General features: G+C 39.9%; 1 protein-coding gene across 13 annotated transcripts in view; it reads right to left on the minus strand.

Moving 5' to 3' along the window:
• Window positions 1-19,533, minus strand: part of Mpdz (multiple PDZ domain crumbs cell polarity complex component) — a 144,916-nt gene that overhangs the window by 22,985 nt on the left and 102,398 nt on the right. For 4 of the 13 annotated variants that reach the window (XM_036179661.1, XM_036179656.1, XM_036179657.1 and 1 more), the window contains 8 exons: window positions 17,353-17,463; window positions 13,474-13,572; window positions 12,687-12,758; window positions 10,222-10,384; window positions 8,232-8,428; window positions 7,089-7,180; window positions 6,766-6,856; window positions 4,084-4,164 (listed from right to left, as the gene is read on the minus strand). In XM_036179661.1, coding sequence (XP_036035554.1) covers window positions 4,084-4,164; window positions 6,766-6,856; window positions 7,089-7,180; window positions 8,232-8,428; window positions 10,222-10,384; window positions 12,687-12,758; window positions 13,474-13,572; window positions 17,353-17,463 — 906 coding nt within the window. The remainder of the gene's footprint in view (window positions 1-4,083; window positions 4,165-6,765; window positions 6,857-7,088; window positions 7,181-8,231; window positions 8,429-10,221; window positions 10,385-12,686; window positions 12,759-13,473; window positions 13,573-17,352; window positions 17,464-19,533) is intronic. The other 9 variants (XM_036179662.1, XM_036179659.1, XM_036179660.1 and 6 more) reach the window with 3 other exon arrangements.

The following is a 19,533-nucleotide window of genomic DNA, read 5'->3' on the forward strand; positions in this document are numbered from 1 at the left end:
CCAAAAGCAATTTGAGGAGGAAAGGGTTTATTTTATCTTACACTTCCAGGTACCAGTCCATACACAAGGGAATATGGGGCAAGAGCCCAAGGTAGGTACCAGGCACTTGAGCAGGGGCTGTGGAAGAACAATGCTTGCCAGCTTGCTTTCCATTGTCTCCTCAGCTTTTCTTATCAAGCAAGGACTACCTGTTAGGAATGGAACTGCCCACAGTGGGCTGGGCTCTCTTACATCAATTATTAATTGAGAAAATGCACCAAAGACATGAACACAGACCAGTTTGTTGGAGGAAATTCGTCAGCTGAGGTTCCCTCTTCACAGGTGTCAAATTTGACAGAAACCAACCAGCACAACTGACTACTTGTCAACTTAACACACAAACACACCACTATTAAACTATAACATCTTCTTTCTTGTTTATTCTCAAGATCTCATGTAACTTTGCAATTTTTAAAAACCCCACAATCTTTAAAACTTTCAAAACTTTGGAAGTCCAAGGTCTCTTTAAACATCTAAATCCTTTTTTTAAACTGTGAGCTCCTACAAAATAAAAAATCAACTTTCATAGTTTGTTATTCCAAGAGGGAAGACCCAAAGCACAGTAACAATGAAAGCAAAGTGAAACCAAACTTTTAAAACAGTGCAAATAGCTCAGTGGCCAATATCTTGCACTCACTCATGATCTTCTGGACTCCAACAGCCCTGGCTCTCTAGCTCTGCCATCCACAGCACATAGCATCATCTCCTAGGTTCAGCCCCACTCCACCATTCCATGCCTCCCGCTGTCATTGGTAGTCCTCTCACAGTCCTGGCGTTTCCCACTTAGGCCATGTGTTCACCAGTGGCCTCCCCTGGTGCCAGGCTTCAGCTGCGCTCCATCAATCACTTTAATCCTGGGATCTCTACTGCAACCGAGGCTTCAGCTTCACCAAGAGCCTATCCTGGGCTCTCTTCAGGGACTCTGACTCTGACTCTGTGTCACAGTGTGAGACTCAGGTTCTCTCCATGACCTCCCTTAATCCTTTGACCTCAACTGCAACTGAGGATATACATTCACTAATGGCCACATGGCCCATGGTGCCAAGCCTCAGCTTCTCTCTACAACTCCTTCAGTCTTGGGGTTCTCCACTGAAGCTAAGGCTGCACCTTCACCAATGGCCTCTCCTAGCCTTCCCTAATGCCAAGCCACAGCTCCTATTTATGATCACTTCAATCCTGTAACTTTCATGCCACAAAAATCAGTGACACATGGGTGACTGTTACACACTACCAAGTTTGGCGATCAGCCTCAGATGCAGCCTTTGCCACCTCTGGACCACAGCTTCTGCATGATGACCCTGAGGAAATACTTCCCTGGATATTTCGCCAGCTTTTCAAATCCAAAGCTCTAAAATGTTATAATCCTCTCAAAAAAACTGCCTGTACTGAATCCACCAGGTTAAATTGAATCCCCAGGGGAGTCTTAGCCCTGGAGGAGATGGGAATGGAGAAGAGGGGCTGGGGGAAGGTGGGGGTGGGGTGGGAGGGGGGAGGACAGGGGAACCCATGGCTGATGTGTAAAATTAAAACACAAATATAATAAATAAAAAAAGGAAAAAATTCTATGTTCAGATTCATCACAGCAACACCCTACATTTCTAATATTACTATTGATTTTAAATGATCTAGAATTACTTGAAGACAGGCCTCAAGACATTCCTGTACAATATTACCTGGATGAGGTTAGCCGCTATATATGCCTGTAGGGGATTATATATATTAGGCTAATAAAGGTAGCAATGCCCACCTTAACTGCAGGTGGCACCATTCCACAGGCTGGTATTCTAGACTGAATGAAAAGGAGAAACTAAACTGAGTGCCAACATTATTTCTCTTTGCTTCCTGACTACAGATGCAATATGCCATTTGTTTCCTCAAACTCATACTGCCATGATTCACTTGTGATGACAGACTGTACCCCTGAACTGTGAGCCAAAATACACCCATTTTTCCTTAAGTTGCTTTTGTTGGGGTAGTTAATACAAAGAAGCCATGTGCAGAACCAGGGATCTGCCCTAGGTAACAGTACCATAGCTAGCTATTAAGGGCTATGTCCAGGGCTCTGCTCCAGGTGGTCTGGCTCTCAGTCTGAGTTCTCAACTGCTGTACTGTTGTGAGCCTCATTCATCACCATGCTCATTCTCTAGCACTTGTTGGCACTTTTTATTCTAGCATACACTAAGCATTAGGAAATCAATTGGAACTGCTATAAAAGGTCATGTGAGACATTTACCATATTTTCAACTTCTCCACAGATAAACATAAGCTAAAAAAAAATCATTCATACCAAAATTTCAGCATGCATTTTAAGTGCTTCCTAATAAACTATAATTAAACTATAGGTATATAATTATACTATTAAACAGTGTTTTGGGTATTTACAGATTTAAAACAAACTAAGCCTTGGAATCTAGACAGGAACACAGAGGACATAATCACTCTGACACAGCACCAGAAGGGATTGTAATTAAAATATATGAGGAAAAGCTTTTAATGACTTCTGCTCTGTTCGTTCTGTCTAAAACAAAACAATTAATAATAAAAACTTTTTTATACCCGTGATAAGACCTCACAGCAGCTGTGGCAGCCTGTACATAACCAAGCATTCCTGCACTGGTGATGGTGGTGGTGAGCCCATGCCATCTGACAGCTTAAGGGTGTTGCCCCAGTAGGACAACTGTGCCCGCTGGACTGTCCCCCGCCCAGGAGTATTTGGGCAGCACAAACTGGGGAGGGAAGACAGGACACGGAGTTGGGAAGGGCTGGGAAGCGCTTGGAGGGGTTGGAGGGAAACGTTTTGATATATCCTGTGCACATATGACATTCTCACAAATTTCATAAAAATAATACATTAAAAAGACTGCAGCAGCCCACCTTTGTACAGGATATTTTCTTTACAAAAAGAAACAAAATCAATATAGTCATATTTTTCTAATATTCTGGCTGTGTGCTAGGAATTATGCTATTATATAAGTATTCATCATTTAATCTTCACGACTGACTGAGTCAAAAGTACTATTATTATCTCCAAATTATATGGGAGGAAACTAATGAAAGGAAGCTCTTCTCTGATGAAGCACAGCCTCTGCCCAGATGGAATGATCCAGGCTCACAGCATCAGGCCTCAATGCCTCCTGACTGGAGGAAATGGACCACTCCAGCCATGCATGCTTGCAGCATTTCCTGCACAGGACCTTCTGCCTTACCATGCCTCAGCCATTCCTCATATCCCCCAATCCACCTGCTTTTCAATGAGTTGTAGTAGGAGAAAACGTGTTTCTTTTCGGCAAACCACTTCCATATTTGAACTTGAAAGTGAGACCTTTTCCAGGCAAACACCTCACTGAGCACCAGCCTATCAGCTGAACATCTAGTTATTTCAGTTTTATGAACTTGTTTCTTCATTATTGTGTTCACTAAGCAGCATTGCAGTAAATGAATCAAGAAAAGACTGCAGATTTCATCCTCTTGAGTTTCCTAAAATCAGGAAAAGCTGGGTCACACTAAAGGACCAATTAGCACAGTAGTTCTCAGGCTTTATTGTGCATGCAGTCACAGTGGCTTACTAAAGCAGATTTCCAGGCCCACCCCAGAGCTCTTCACTCACAAGAAGCTCTGGGTGCATCCCAAAACCTGCATTTCTTTTCTTTTCTTTTCTTTTCTTTTCCTTTCTATCTTTCTTTCCTTCCTTCCTTCCTTCCTTCCTTCCTTCCTTCCTTCCTTCCTTCCTTCCTTCCTTCCTTCCTTCCTTCCTTCCTTTCTTTCTTTGTTTTTTTCGAGACAGGGTTTCTCTGTGTAGTTTTGCACCTTTTCCTGAATCTTACTTTGTAGACTAGGCTGGCCTCAAACTCACAGAGATCTGCCTGGCTCTGCCTCCCAGTGCTGGGATTAAAGGCATGTGCCACCACTGCCTGGTCCTGCATTTCTAACAAGACTCCAGATGGTGCAGATGCTGCTCTCTACAGACCATACTTCAGGGAGCCAGAGAACAGGACTGTATGTAAGGGTACTCAATCATTTAAGTCCCAGTCAAAACAGATGTACCTTGGGAAGCTCCAGATGGTACACGTTTGTAAGTGAACTGAGGTCCACAGCTGCAGCAGAGGTAGTAACACTTGGTTCCACCTGACAAAGAAAAATGTTCAACTGTTAGGTATAAATGTTTGTTTAAATGTAAGAACCACTTAATCAAAACTATTTCATGTTATCTATTACTTATTTTTTAATATCTGATGGTAGTTATGTGTGTTTTATATTAAAATGCTTGGGAGGTGTAATTGGACAGTAATTGTTTCTGTAGCACAGCACACTTGGATGGCTTGGATGTTTGCTTGGGTTTACTCCATAATGGAGTTCAGCAGCAGCCTGCTCTCTGACTGAAAGGGCGCCATGCATTATTCTTTCTCCACAAGTTGTAATAGGTATTCAGAAATTAAATAGTTTAAAAATCATTAAGCTAAAATATTTAAGGGGCACTGTTGGTGCAATATGAAAATACACGTTTGCCAGCTATAACTTTATAACTTACCTAACTTAGGTCCTATGAGGAAGCAGCCTGAAGCAGACTATCATTTCTTTACCTATCTTATTGTGAATAAGCCCCCTGCTCTAACTTGAAGGAAGAATGAATCCTGCCCTCACCACTGGTTCACCCCATGGTTCCTCTAATTCTAAGCTCTTTTGTCTCTGTTCTCTTCTTTTATTGTTCTCAGACACAAATCCAAAGATTTCTTAATTCAAACAAAAACCACCACCCACATGTAATTCTCTGTGGCCCTCCAGCTGCTGCTCTCTCTCTGTGTCATTGGCTCTCCTGTTGCCACCTAGCTGTAGATTCAAGGGGCCTCTCTCGCTACCTTGTTCTTGGCCTTCTCTGCCACACCTCCAGCTATGGGATCCTCTTTGTTCTCCTCCGCTGTACAAGGGCCCCCTTTGTAATTTCCTTTTCACCTTCTTCCTTAATGTTCACACCACACGGGCTGCCCCTTGCTCTCTTTTCTTGCAATGTCCTTTGTAAGCCGCATTCTCAGCCCCCGGGCCAACAAATGCAACGTGCTCTGTGCAGAGCTGTCTCCAAACTCCACACCACGCATCTGCATGCATGCTTTAGCAGCCTGCCCAGCCTGCAGCCTGCCCACTGATGCACGTTGAAAACGCCACAGCTCCAGAAAAATCACAGTAGTCTGCAAACGTATCCCGCTCCCCAACAGGAGCCTGAGGTGGCCAGTGGGATGGTTAGGAAAGTGTCAACTCCTCCTTCGGAGGTTCACAGCTAGTCCAGTCCAAAATATGGAAGAAAGCCTTCTACTTTCTTCTAAAATCACCGTTTCATTCTTTACCCAAATCATGCGGCTATTCAAGAAATGTCTGTTAAATGAAAACTTCCCAGCTCTTTTCTCAATGAATACATCTGTGTGGGCATGAGTATTACTGGAGTGGGTCTAAAACCTCTGATGTGGTCTCTTCTTTCCTCCCTTGTTGTACTACAGGTCTTCATTGTATTTTCTCCTGAATTGCTTCTGTTTCTGTAATTCCTTGAACTTCATTTCTCTGCCCTGAAATTCCTGATAATAAGATTTTGAAAATTTAACTATCACTCATTTATATGGATCCAGGGCACAAGGTCCTCATGCTCATAGATAAGGAATGTTGGGAAACCAGGATGCTGAGCATGCAGACTTGTTTCTTCCATAGAAGGGAGCTGTATGCCTATTTTATGCCCAGAAAGCTTGGGAATGGATGTTGATAACAGCCTTGTACTGTCTATAGGGCCTACCAACGTTGAATCTCCCACCTCAGACTGTTGTTTATCCCAAATTCTTCCCCCCTACACCTTTATCTTGAGTATTGCTTCTTAGTCAACAGAACCTATCCTTAGGAGAGATATTGCATGTACTTTATAGCCCGGTGACCTCTATGCTATCTTGTTCCAAGACTACACCAGATTCTAGGCCCTTAAGCTGAGCTATAAAACTCATTTTATGGTATAAGACACACATTTTTTTGCAAAAGAGTTTTGATGGAGTCACATTTTAAGCTTTATTTTGTACATGGGGTTGAGATAACAGATATCAGGATACTTCTTTTCCCAAATTGCACTGTACTTAAATATGTCTAAGATAAACTGGCTGGGGTCAGACCCCAGAAGTCTGAACCAGCCCAGCTAGGTTGTGTTAAACTGGGTTTCCTTCTGGTCTCTCACAGTTCCTTTCTCTGGCAGCAGCAGAGCTTGCAGGATATCCCGCCTATTTAAAACAGAACTTTCAGGACTATGGAGTTGAAATGGATGGTCTTCCAGTGGTTCTCAAGGTCTGAGCACGTCTCCTTTCTCAATGACCCTTTCCTGCCACTCCATATCACTTCCCTCATACCATTCCTTAAAGCTGTTTGCAGTTTTCAGGTTAGGTAGTCATGAAGCGTGTGCTATTCCTTAGCCTATGTATTCTATCCTGAGCACTTTGTCCCCTAATCCTCCACCATATTCTTCATATGTAACTTCTCCATAGTGTCTCTCTAGAGCAGAACAGACCAATCTTTTCCTCTTACTGCTGCGTAGGCAGGCTCTTCGGGTGGCCTTTGCAATAGTCGGATGCTGTTTGGTGGTAGCAACCTGAACATTAAGATTATAGCTTATTTTTGAATCCCTGTAATGTTCTACAATGGTTAACTAAATTAATGAGGTGTATCAATCGTATTTTCCTAGACAAACAAACATATTACAGATACCTCCTTATTTTGAGGACTTTCTGAGAGAGAAGGCAGAGGGTCTGCTGCATTTCCAGGACATACTGCCATCTGGTTCACTGCATCTTCATTTCTAAAACAACGCAAGAATACACCAATCTATCATATCATGATATCATTCCCATCCTCTATTTTGAAGAGTCATAAAGATAATTAGGAACAAATTCTCTAACCCCAAAGTCTTAGATTCCAGCTTAACATATATGTGTATGTATGTATGTATGTATGTATGTATGTATGTATATGAAAATAATTCAGAGGTAAAATACTAAGTATTTAGTAAACCAAACAAAGAAAATGCTCACCTGATAAAAATAATTTTTACTTTAGATGGAGCACATTTAATGATTGATGAAGCATTCTGATGACTTCTGCCATATAATATTTGGCCATTGATCTATGAGGAATAAGTATTATTAGTGGAACCTAAATCTCTTCATCTCTTAAGCTTTTATCATCTTGTCTAGCTAATGAAAAGTGAATTGCTCTCTTTATCATATTATGCAAATTTTTACTCTCCAGAATGCAAACCAAAATTGGGATGATGAATACAGAAGAGCCCATGTTTAAAGCAAACATTAAGGTGACACACATGAGCTCTGATATCCCTGGGCAATTTGTGGCAACATCATGTTGACCAAAGGTGGAGAGAAGACAGTGAACTTCCTGACAGACAAGGACTCCACGGCTTGCAAAGACCACCTGGGTAAGCCCACTGTCACAGCTCTAAATTGGTCTTAGGAAGCATGTCTTGGGAAACAGGGAATTTAAATTCATGTCAGGGAGGCTCAGGGCACAGCAGCAGACTGTCTGTAAGCAGCTCAATACTCTAGAGAAATGAATCTGCCTGCCCAGTGTCCATTCATTGAGGCAATGTGACCGGAGCTAGTCCAGACAGCAGAGATACCAAATAAATGTGTAGTCATGCTGATCCTGCATCAGGAGGCAAAGGAAGAACAAAGTCTAAACACTATCAAGTATGGTCTGTAGAACTATTTTGTTTGGCAGGCTTAGTTACTGCTTGCATTAGCCTTGGCCTCATCTCACCTCACCCCCAATACTTATTTCATTGGGGATTCAACCTCCAGAATGTCTACTGGGTCAGCATCATTACTGGGGAATGCTTGGTCATTTGGCTTTCCAAAAACTCCTAATAAAAATGAGACACACACACAAAAATGTTTTTGAAGTGTGATTTTTATTACTATCTCGGGGCAAAAACTGTTTCTGGTGCTGCATAGTCATGACCTTTAATGTGAGTTAATGGGACACAAACTATGTTGTAGAGATTTGGTAGAGAGCCAGATTTGCTGCACTGCATCACTTTTATTAGGCAATGGATGGTTTTGTTAGTCACTCCGCAGTGTCTGGGTGACTTTCTGGAAATGGATGTTTCCACTGTATTGATGAAGCCAAGAACAAATTCAAAACTGTCTCCCAGCACCTACCTCCAGAAGCTCATCAGCAATCTGCAGTCGGCCATCTCTTCCTGCTGCTCCAGTGGGATCAATCCCCACTATAAACACACTCATTCTGGTTCTGTCTTTGTTTCCAGCAAGACTCAGACCCAAACCGCTATGACCTTTCTCCAGCTCAATCATGTGGAGCTGGCCTGTCAGGGTTCCATAACGCTCTTGGATATTTTCTACAAGTAACAACAAATGCATTTACAGTTAATTCACAGCCAAATGCTTTACTGTAAAAGCTTATTTAGATTTATCTTAAGGGATATTATTTGCTTCAAAATGATTTCTTGGCAGTTAAAAGTTAGACAGACTGGCTGCCTGGGTTTGTTTTCCCAGAATAACTAAGCTCTGGGAGATTTTGTTGTATTGAGGATGTGTACAGCACAATGTCAGACTAACCAGTTCACCTTGGTGGCACTGAGTCCAACACAAGTGATACAAATTTATAAACTCTCAGAAGACTATGATTAAACCAGAAAAGTCAATCGATCACTTGGAGAGGAGAGCAGAGTTAAGGCACCCAGAATACTTTTGTTTATGGTCAGTGGAATCTTCTCCAACAGAAGAAAACCTGTACCATCTGTCACATCATGCTGGGCAACTACTCAGATGGAAGACAGTGGGCTTCCCTGGTGTACAGAGCTATCAGGCCAGGACGAGTCAATCTACAAGGGTCCCAGCTTGAGGCAATCTTCCCTGACTATGTGATACCAGATATCTTGCTCAAGTTTGTCTACCCATTTCAATCTGAGAGGGTATGGCCCCCTGTAGGTGACCAAAGCAAAAGCCCATGCCACTGTCACCTGATAAGCCCAGCCCTGTTGCCTATGACAGTGAGTCATCTTAGGAGCCTGGACCCAGTGAGCAAGTCAACCATCCCACAGGAGTAGTCATAAGTTCTGATTTTAAGCCATTATGTTTTTTGTGGTACCTGATTTCAGAAACAACAAACTACCTGTAAGATCAGGTAATTTGGATTAAGTGATCACATTTGACAAGTCATCTCTTAGAAAAGTCCTACAGGGCTAATGACCCACACTTAGTTGGTTCTTCTCTACACCGGTTAAATAAACGTCTCTGCAACCCTTTTATAACTAACCAGGCTAACTTTCATGTTCTATGCTTTCTTAAGTATGTGTGCCGCATACTTCTTAAAGCAAATAATTAGGTTTTTAAAGTAAAACTTTTTGAGTGCTGGAGAGATGGCTCCATATTAAGAGCATTTGTTGCTCTTTTGAAGAACCCATATTCAGTTTCTGGCACCTATAGAGTGCTTCCTACCTACCCATAACTCCAATCCCAGAGGATCTGAGGCCCTCTTAGGATCACCCAGGGCTCCAGCAACATATGTGGTGCATACACATACGTTCAGTCAAAAAGATAAATCTAAAACAATTTTTAAAATGAAACTTTTAATTCATTTTAGATGACACTTTCATGACTTCTGGCTCAATTCTGAGATGGGGAACTGTGTCAGCATTCCTCACATACTACCTAATATAATATTAGTAGCCTGAGAGACATGCATTCAAAACTTGAGACCACTTCCCAGATGCCCAAAGAGTTGACCTTAATAATTATAATGTCACCATTCTAGTACCCCAAACACCAGAAGCTCAGGGCATAATACTAATGACAATCAGATGCTCCAAGGGGGATTCTAAGGCCTGTAAAGGGCAGTGGTCATTCAAGAGATTTGATTTAGTACTGGATTCTGAGAGGTCCTCTTGACTGCTGTAACTCTCATCTGAGAAGTAAGAGGGCTTTATGAGAAATGTGCATTTAATGTAAAGGAAGAATGTGATGTCATGCCTCAGGAATGCATGCTGGATTCAAGGAAAATAAACAGTAGTTTTCCCACATACGACTGCAGTATACATTACTAAAGCTGAAATATTTGCTCATACAAAACAAACCTAGAGCTATTTTTAATACTTCTTACAATTAAGAGCACCACAAACAGACAACTTACTCCAGCTATAACCAAACTCATCCTCTTTGTCTACAACTTCTGAGACTGTGATTGCAGATGGTTCTGCACAATCATTCCCCATTTCTGAGAACACTGCAGGGGAGGAGGGAGGAACATCACACAATAGAGCCTTCTCTGACTCTGATTCTGACTGGCTGGGTGCCTGTGGGAACAAGAAGAATTCAGTGGGCATGTGCAATCTCATGAGAACTTAAAGGAAAACAAATAAGAATATAATTACCAAACCAAAGGCCAGCTCTAAAATGTTCTCCAAATAACAGAAAGCTTATGTGTGCATATAAGAAATGTTAGACAGGATTCAGGTATCAGAACACAATTCATTAAATTGTTATTGGCTAATGTAAACAACGAATAATTCAATTTGAAGGCTTAAATGACCTAAGAGAGAAAATTGTTCTAATTTCCCTGTTTGGGAAAAAAAAAAAAGTAAGGATGTGTGTAAGACTTTATAGGTCATTCAAGTCTGTCAAAAAAAATAAACAAATCAATAGAAAGCAAATTAACGAAGAACACATCTCTTAAAACTTATTAGTAGGAGCCATTGAGATGGCTGAGTGGATAAAGGCACTTGGCAAAAGCCCAAAGGCCTGAGTTCAATACCTGGCTCATACAGTAAAAGAAAAGAACTGATTGCCACAAGCTGACTTATGACCTCCATATCCATGACACAGCTCTTACATGTGCACTCCCACATTTCCATACCCACAAAATAAATAAATGTCATAATAACAGGATCAACACTTGTCAGTAAGACTCCACATGAAGACTCCTCTTTTTTGTGGATCTGGGGACTGAACCCAGGATCCTACATATACTAGGTAAGTATTTTACTGAGTCTAGGATCCAGCCCCACATGAACAATTCTTCATTGCTAATTGAATCCAAAAAATAGCACTACATATGCAGGCTGTTCTCTTAGGACAGCCTGTTTGTTAACAAAGAGCCAGACTCAGATATGTTGGGTTTGGATTTTAGATCACTTTCAACCTTTTATTGCCACAGTAGCTCACAATGGATCCTTTATACAAAGCCATATGTGACATGCCTGCTGTCACTTAAGACTACTGATACTATTTCAAAACATGATTTGGTATAATCAAATTCTTGTATGAGTTATTACATGGCAGCAGGTCAGAATTTGAAAGAACTATGAACCCTCAGGCTCTCCAATTCGTTACCTTAAGTTTGCAGATGAACAACTAAGGCCAATGAAGGGAAAATCTTGTTTAAAATTAGGTGCTACACTTCTTTCTCTGTAGTTTTTTCTATTACTTTGACTTATTTAGTGTGACAGTGTGGGTGAGTGCACATGCTGAGGAGTGAGTGTGGAGTACAGAGAACAGCTTGCCAGAGCTGCTTCTCCCACCATGAGATTTCCGGGGACTGAAATCAGGCCACTGGTCTTGGTGGCAAGCACCTTCAGCTGCTAAGCCACCCACCTCAGTAGCCATTTTTCTCTTCAATTCTTACAACACTGCATTTTGTATTAAGCCTTGCTGTCTTCTCCAGTTTCCAGAACAAGACAGCACCTGTGTCTCAGGATCAGGGACATCAGGGATCAGGAATGATTAGCTGGTGCTAAGAATGCCATGAGATATATCAGCACTAGAACTTCATGCACTAAATATGATCCTTTTGCTAATTCAAAATGCACATAGTTTACCAGCAAGACATAGGGCTGATTGACAGATTCATGGGTAATTGATTTTTAGGAACAGAATTTGCTGTATGAACAATGTTCCATTTACACATCATTGACCAAACAAATAAAAGAAGTTACAAGTGCCATGAAATCTCTGCTGTCTTCCAGAATGCTGTACTATAAATCTCTCAAATAATGTACAAATAAAAATGTACAAGCACACCAGAAACTTCAATTGATCCAACCAAAATTTAGACATCACAGTAAAGATGACAAGATATGCACTTATGACGCTTTCTGGTTAAAAAGGAAATCACTTCTCTGTATCATCAAAAAGTATTATTTGGCTAACATAAATTAATTCAGATTGATGGATGTGTATTTTATAGTCCTTTCTACCTTTTTCATTATTCTGAATAATGAAGAAAAAAATTCTGCTAATCTCAAAAACTCTTCAGGATTACAGGCACAATACTTTCACACTGTGACTACACACCAAAATTGTACCCCAATCTAACTGACTAATTATAGAATTAATATTTGCCTTCTTTCTGGGGGGGCAATTAAGCCTTCTATTTGCCTGTATCAAAATAATGTTTATTATTAACAAAATAATGACTTGTTACTGACACTTCTTGAAATTTGTTAACAAAAAAAAATATTTTACAAAAGTAATTTAATTTTGTTGGCAAAAACAAAAACGCAGTGGCAATCAGCCCCAGCTCTTGTGCACAGTCAGGAAAATGAACATGCAGGTCACACAAAAACACACCCACTTTAAAAATGTCCCGTGGAGACAAACCTTCAATGGTGTGGGAACAAAAGGGTCAGTTGGGGAACAAGGGGAGATGAAAGTACTTGAATGTTGTAGCTCCTACAGCAATAGAAAACATAGCCCTTCAGGTACGGCATCTTCTCTCATACATGACACAGTAACACAAAAATCCAGTGAATAGTCATAAAGTGGTTTCTAGAAGAAAATTTTGACAGCTTCTCCCTTTCTATTACCGAATTGTGGTATAAAAGGATTTTTTAAAATAAATTTTTGTTTCAAATTTGCTTTTATGATTTCATTAGAATATGAGAACACCCAAGTATGACTGACAAGCACGGAAACATTTACATTTCCTGATCTGGCTTTCATATAGACTTATTTTATGAATATTCAGGGAGTTTTGTCATGTACACACACACACACACACACACACACACACGAACACAGACAGAGACAGACACACAATTATTTGCAGAGCTTTTATGATCATCTTGTACAAGTCTGAAGGCGTTAAGGAAATTATATATAAAAAGTAGTTTATATAAATTTCAACAAAAATTCAAACATTAAAAAATTAAACCACACTAAAAAGCAGAAAAACACTGGACTCTGTTTTTAAATTTCAGGTACAAAATAACCGATATTCTCTGGCAGGACAACATACTTGGAAAGAACCTGCATACCCACTCAGAATACACAGTGGTTTGTTTTTGTTCTTCTGACTACATGTAATAAATAGTGAACTGGGACAACAGCACAGAACCAACAGCAAACATTTGCAAAGGCAAGGACAAGACAATGGACGTTATCCAACCTTGTCAGTGGTGAGCTGCAGAGAGTCAGCAAATGGGTTAGTGCTGCTGAAGCTGTACTTAGGGTAAAGGTTGTGCGGCAAGGAAGGCAAAGGGGATTTCTAAAAGGAAACAGAAGATGGGCTGAAGGCACAAGAAATGTATTTAAAACAACCTAACCTCAGGACCAAAGTACTTACTGGCTTAGAGAGCTGCCTATGAGAAACCAAAGTCTGTCTGAGTAGTCAAAGCATGTTCTTCTTAACCAGTTCCTAATGGTTTGTTTCTGATGACCCAAGCCTACGTCCCAATCTAATCACTCCATAAAGAGAACTGGACGGTCAAGTTGACTCAAATTTCTTCCATTTTTCTCTGAAGGTTTTACTATTGCGGAGTGAAATGCAGGTGTTCTTCTCTTGTTACACACTAGCTTCTGATTCCTGAGTATCAAAACTCCGGTTTCAGAAGGAAAGCTGGAACATACTTTTCATTTAATTTTAGACGTGAATGACATTACTTCTCAACAGTCCGTGTAGAATGCACAGTGTGCACTTACCTGCTAGCCTGTTAGTAACCTTCATTTCTTTGCATTGTCCCCATTAACGGAACTGCGCTCTGACCAGCCAGTAGATGCTGATTTAGAACAGTCACATTTTTAAACTTTAAAAGATGAAAACGAAAATGAACCACTATATAGTGTGTTCTACTTTTTGTGGAGATTTGACAGAGATTCATATATTAAAAAGAGGAAAGAAAAACTCTGACATCTCCTTCATTACTGAAGAATTTACAGCTTTGGATAATATTTAAAGTCTGTGTTTAGAGTGTTTCTCCTAGATTTTGTGACTTGCCTGTAGTAAGCCCCTAGCCAGGACTGTTAAAGCTGAATATACGTATTAAAGACAGGAAGTCAGCCAAACAGAATTTAGCACGTTCATCTTTAAAAAGAAAAAAAGTAATTTCCTTAGCACAATAAATCCTTCCTTTCACACTCACTATCTTTTCCTTCTATTGACTGTATCTTTCAAAGAAAATTGCAGACATTTAAAATTCATGTTGGCTCCAATTAAATGTTTGTGTTACTCTCTTTGCAAAAGCCCTATTGCTGGGCATGGAGTGGAGGGACTGGTCATGTGACTCTACCCTGCATGGGAGAGCTTGCTGGAGACACTGTCCTTCAGTGCCAGCATCAACGCTTATGCTACATTACCCTTTCAATCTGTGCTTCCTGCAATGTGTTTTCCCAGGAGGGAAGGCAGGAAAAGATATGGGTACAATGACATTTCTGTTCCTCTCAACTTCCTCCCTGCTTTTCAGTTTAAAATGTCAGCTCCTGCTTTACTCAAGAGGGGATTCCAAGTGCCAAGAAACATGACCACTTAGTAAGATGGAAGAAATGACAGGGCAGTGGAAAATCCTGCAGGCCTATTCATGTGGGAAGAGGTTATTTCTGGAGATCATGCATGGCAGGTTCAAGGCCTGAGTGTCCTTTGTAACTACGTGGATCAACAAAACCAGAACTATGATGACCAGAGATGGGATTCTGAGAGAACTCTAGTTTTCATTTTTCTTTAGACCTTACACGATTTCAACCTGGCACTGTGCAGAGTCCAAGGTCAGAGGAGGGGCAATGTGCATGGGGTGGTGGGTCACTTCTATCAACAGGGACAGTTATGAAACTGATAGTTTGTTTTAAAAAAATCAAGGATAAAATGTCCTTAGGACAATCGAAGGAAGAAACATTATAACTGACAGTGCACTAAAACTCTATATTCTTATCCCTGAAGAGTCAAAGGACAGACAGACAGACTGCCTTCTCAACTGTGCAAAATTTTCCAGAAGCTTTATCTTCTTCTCACAAAGAAAACTTTGTCTCACGGGGATTCTTCGTTAAGTGCATTGGTGGTGTTTTTCCTTTAGCTAACCAGAGGCCTGATTACTTCCATTTGGAAGTAAATCACCACTAACAAAGAATATCTCATTTTAAATGCAAAATTAATTCTAGTTTCCCAAAGCAAAATGTGTCTAACTTGACTAAACATGTCATTTCTAAGCAAGATTTATCCTGGAATAATTGCTATAAAATTAGGTGTCATTATGCCTCAAATAAAAAAAAAATAGGAATATTTTCCAGGTGTATGAGACAATATCTTTCCAGCTCATTAGAAAATGTGATTGGCATTGAAAGAAATGTTTGTAGTTTAAGTGTTCAAAGTAATATTAAGAATCACTATTCAGCAGTTTATAATATTATCCTAAATGATATGAGTTAGAAATTAAAATAAAACAAAAAAAGAGAATAAACCCTCCCACACAAAAAATGGCTGTAACTCAACTTAAACAGCCATTTACAATATTACCATGCTGCGTCTATGTTTAACACAACAAATGTTAACAAATGTATGAAGATTTGTAGTTATTTAAACAAACTGAATAGCATTTGCAAAGAATGCGGCATGAGGCAGCCCTATCATTTGGCAGATTTTCTATCTGAATGGATAATTATTACCTAACAATAAACAACTGAATGGTTAAGAACTGCAGATGTGAAGAGAACTGCTTATATTAGGAACCACTCCATCCATTTCACACTGTGAACCCAAACCAGAGCCACACCTGTCTTGACAACAAGGAGATGGAGCAGTAACATGAACCTGGGCTCTGTGTTCAGGACACCAGAAGGCTCATTTCGCTCATCTCACTGATGTCACAGGGTGCCTGCTACCTTTCTTCCATCATTTCAACATTCATATCATAAATTCTTAATTTTCCAGGTTAAAGTTTAATGTATTTTGCATATAACACCACATTTTTTAAAGTTTCACATGATGTCTTTGGCTGCCCTCACATGTACAAACACTTTTCTTTCAAAGCCAACCAACCCTAGCCCTGCCAGCAAACAGAGGTCAGGGGAACAGGTGCACAAGCTTTTACACCCAAAAGCAGCATCTCATGGAGTTTCAGGAGCTCCAGGAATCTTGGGAAATCAGTTTTAAGAAAACTCCACTTGGAGGGCACATAGATGTTTCCGAATAATGGTGTTGGTATATGTGTTACAGATTTTTAATAACTACTGCATATGAAGAGACTTTTCAGTGAGGCATAAAGAAGGAATCCAAAGCATTGAACTATCAGCAAAATGTTCACCTTCAGCACCATTAGGGCATATCAAGTATGTTAAGTTGCAGTTTGTATCCTTTCTAGCCCTAATAGCCAGTGATACACTTATACATTCTTAAAATTTATTTTCATTCTTTATTTCATTGGTAGGTACTACCAGTAGTAACAAATTTGAATTCAAATCTTCCTGTCTTGGCCTCTGGAAAACTGGGAATGCAGGAACACAACACCATGCTTAGTCCCTAAAATGAGTGTTTAAACTAGTTTAATAATGATGGCTGAAGGGTTAAATGGGCTGATAGGTTTCTGTTTCCAAGCATCTGTGATGACCTGCATTCTGATTTTATCTGAAAAGAACTATGAAATCATTTGGACTGCATAGGTAGGAGATTCTATCTAAAGAATAAATTTGGGGGAAAATCTCTTTATAGCTTCCAAGAGTCTCAATTAAAAACGACTAGTGTTTAATCTACATATCACATTCTATTCCTTTCAGTAATTTGTTTATTTTTTAAAATCAGAATGGATACTAGCAAGATATCAACTTGACATGGTGACAACTTAATTCATCTTTCACATATTTTGAAGACTTCATTCATATATACAGTAGAAGAGATTTGCAGGGCAGCTCAATGTTTCAATACAGCAAAGGAAACCTTTTGTAAACATCTGAGACTTCAAAAACTGGTAGGTGTACATGCAGACAACTTGGTCCTTGCTACATTAGACTCCAAGTTGAGCACCGTTTCAGTATGCCTACCTGGCCCTTTGTGTTTGCTTACCCTTGGTTTGTTTATAATGCTCTGTACCATAAATACTACAGGGTTGCCTGCTTTCCGAATGGCTTCCACAGCTTGTTCATGGCTTGCATCTCTGAGGTCCATTCCATCCACCTGCAATGGAAGGCCTCAGCTTAACATTTCAACAAGCTAGAAGAACATAATAGCAATTTGGATCAGGAGTTCCGAAGCTCCTTTAGATCCTTAGAGATTTGTTTTGGTATCAAATCGAGTTTTTAGGCTGCATACTTCTCATCCCTCCGTGGATTTGTGGCACCTTGTATGGATACAGTTCTTCCAAAGTCAACTGGAGTCATAATCAGTTGGACTGAGGGCTCTGCATCTGTATTCCTCATAGCATGAGCTGCTCTTTATGTTTATGAGTCAGTTTAGAAATCAGCATCATTAAAGAAACAGTCTGGGAAGATGCATTCGGGGTCCCTTTCATTGAAGCCTGTGCAGTTCTTCTAGTTCTTCATAAAGTGATTTACTTAGGACATGACAGGTGGGGAGAGAGTGATTATTCATGGGTTTCTCTTCAAAAAATGTAAAGAATAAACAAAATTATGATATTCAGAAATGTGAGACTACTGTTAGGTTAGTTTTGCAAAAGAATCTGCAGTAGACGAAAGAGAATTTGGAAGCCAAGAAATTGTGCTTGTTTGTAATTTTCTTATATAAATAATTTGAAAAATAAAAGTCATTTTGTAATGCTTTGTGGGTAACAGTCAGCTCAGCTTCTGCACTAGATAGATGGTCAGGAACGAAGGAAGAAAGAGAAAGGGCCAAAGGTTAATCCTGCCAGGTAACTGCAGATGCTGTCATTTCCAGTTACCAAAGCTCAGAGCAGACACAATTCTGTAGAAGAAAACCAGTCAGTAAGTCCTGACACAGAATTATACACATCTAGTTAAAAGCTCCTTTCAGGTTGACACTTTGGTGATATGACAATAATTTTTAACTCATACTGAAATGGTCTTTAATGTTTCTAACAAGTCGATATTCATGCCTACTGTATGTCAACTAAACATTGTTACTCAGGTCCCAAAGCAAGCACAATAGTACAGGGCTGTTCTAGAATGCCAGGACTACAAGGGCCTAGGCTTCTATTTCCTGGAGAAACCCTGCATATCATGTACTGAAGAAGTCACCACTAACCTAAATGCAGGTGTTTTACAACACACACAAAACATTCTTTTCAATTAGAAAAGGATGTTTTAATTAATCTTGTTTAGTCTTTACTAATTTAATTAATAATTAATTAGGTTGTTTTGTTTTGTTTTTTTGAGACAGGGTTTCTCTGTGTAGTTTTGGTGCCTGTCACCTGTCCTGGGTCTCGCTCTTTAGACCATGCTGGCCTCGAACTCACAGAGACCCATCTGGCTCTGCCTCCCAAGTGCTGGGATTAAAGGCATGCACCACTACTGCCTGGCAATATTTAATTATTTTAGGAGCATTTATTGGCATTTTAGGAGCAAACTATGGCCAATCATGTCTAAAGATGACTATTAGTAATTCTTATTTTTCTTTTAGGCAAAAAGTATTTCATAGTTAAACTACATAAAATAAACACCCTAGTAACAACTTAAAATTGAAACTTCAGATGAAGTTCTAACTATAAGAAAAAATTCCATTAAAGAGGCTAGTATATAATTTAATGTGAGTGGGCCAGTCTATCCTGTCATTTGTTCTTATAGATGGTCACAGGAATAGCACAAGATGCCTGTTTCCTCTCAAACTTCAATCTCTCATTTCCTCAGGCTCAGAGAATAGACAGATGAATCAATGAGCTAGACAACACTAAGATATTTTATTTTCACTTTACAGTTCTGGGGATTTAAACCCAGGGCCTTGCATGCACATACAGTGACCACCCTGGTATTGAGCTAAATCCTAGCCAAAGTGTTCATTCTAAATTATGACTGCTATGCAATAAGCAACCTTCTGAACCAGGAAGGCATTTTAATGTCTAAGTCTTATTGACTGAGAAAATGAGACAATCAGTTGTATAAGGAAACACAATGTCCATTAGAGTCATAAACATCTTTTCTTATCAGTTACTCCTTTCACTTCACTCTGTAGGTTAGAAAATCCAGATCACACACTCACTTCTCAACATTTTAAATCTAACAGTGCTTAATCTGATTTGATAACTTATTGTACTGCTCTGAGGTATTCTGGCTA

Source organism: Onychomys torridus, chromosome 2, assembly GCF_903995425.1.
Source record: "Onychomys torridus chromosome 2, mOncTor1.1, whole genome shotgun sequence".
Taxonomy (NCBI): Eukaryota; Metazoa; Chordata; class Mammalia; order Rodentia; family Cricetidae; genus Onychomys; species Onychomys torridus.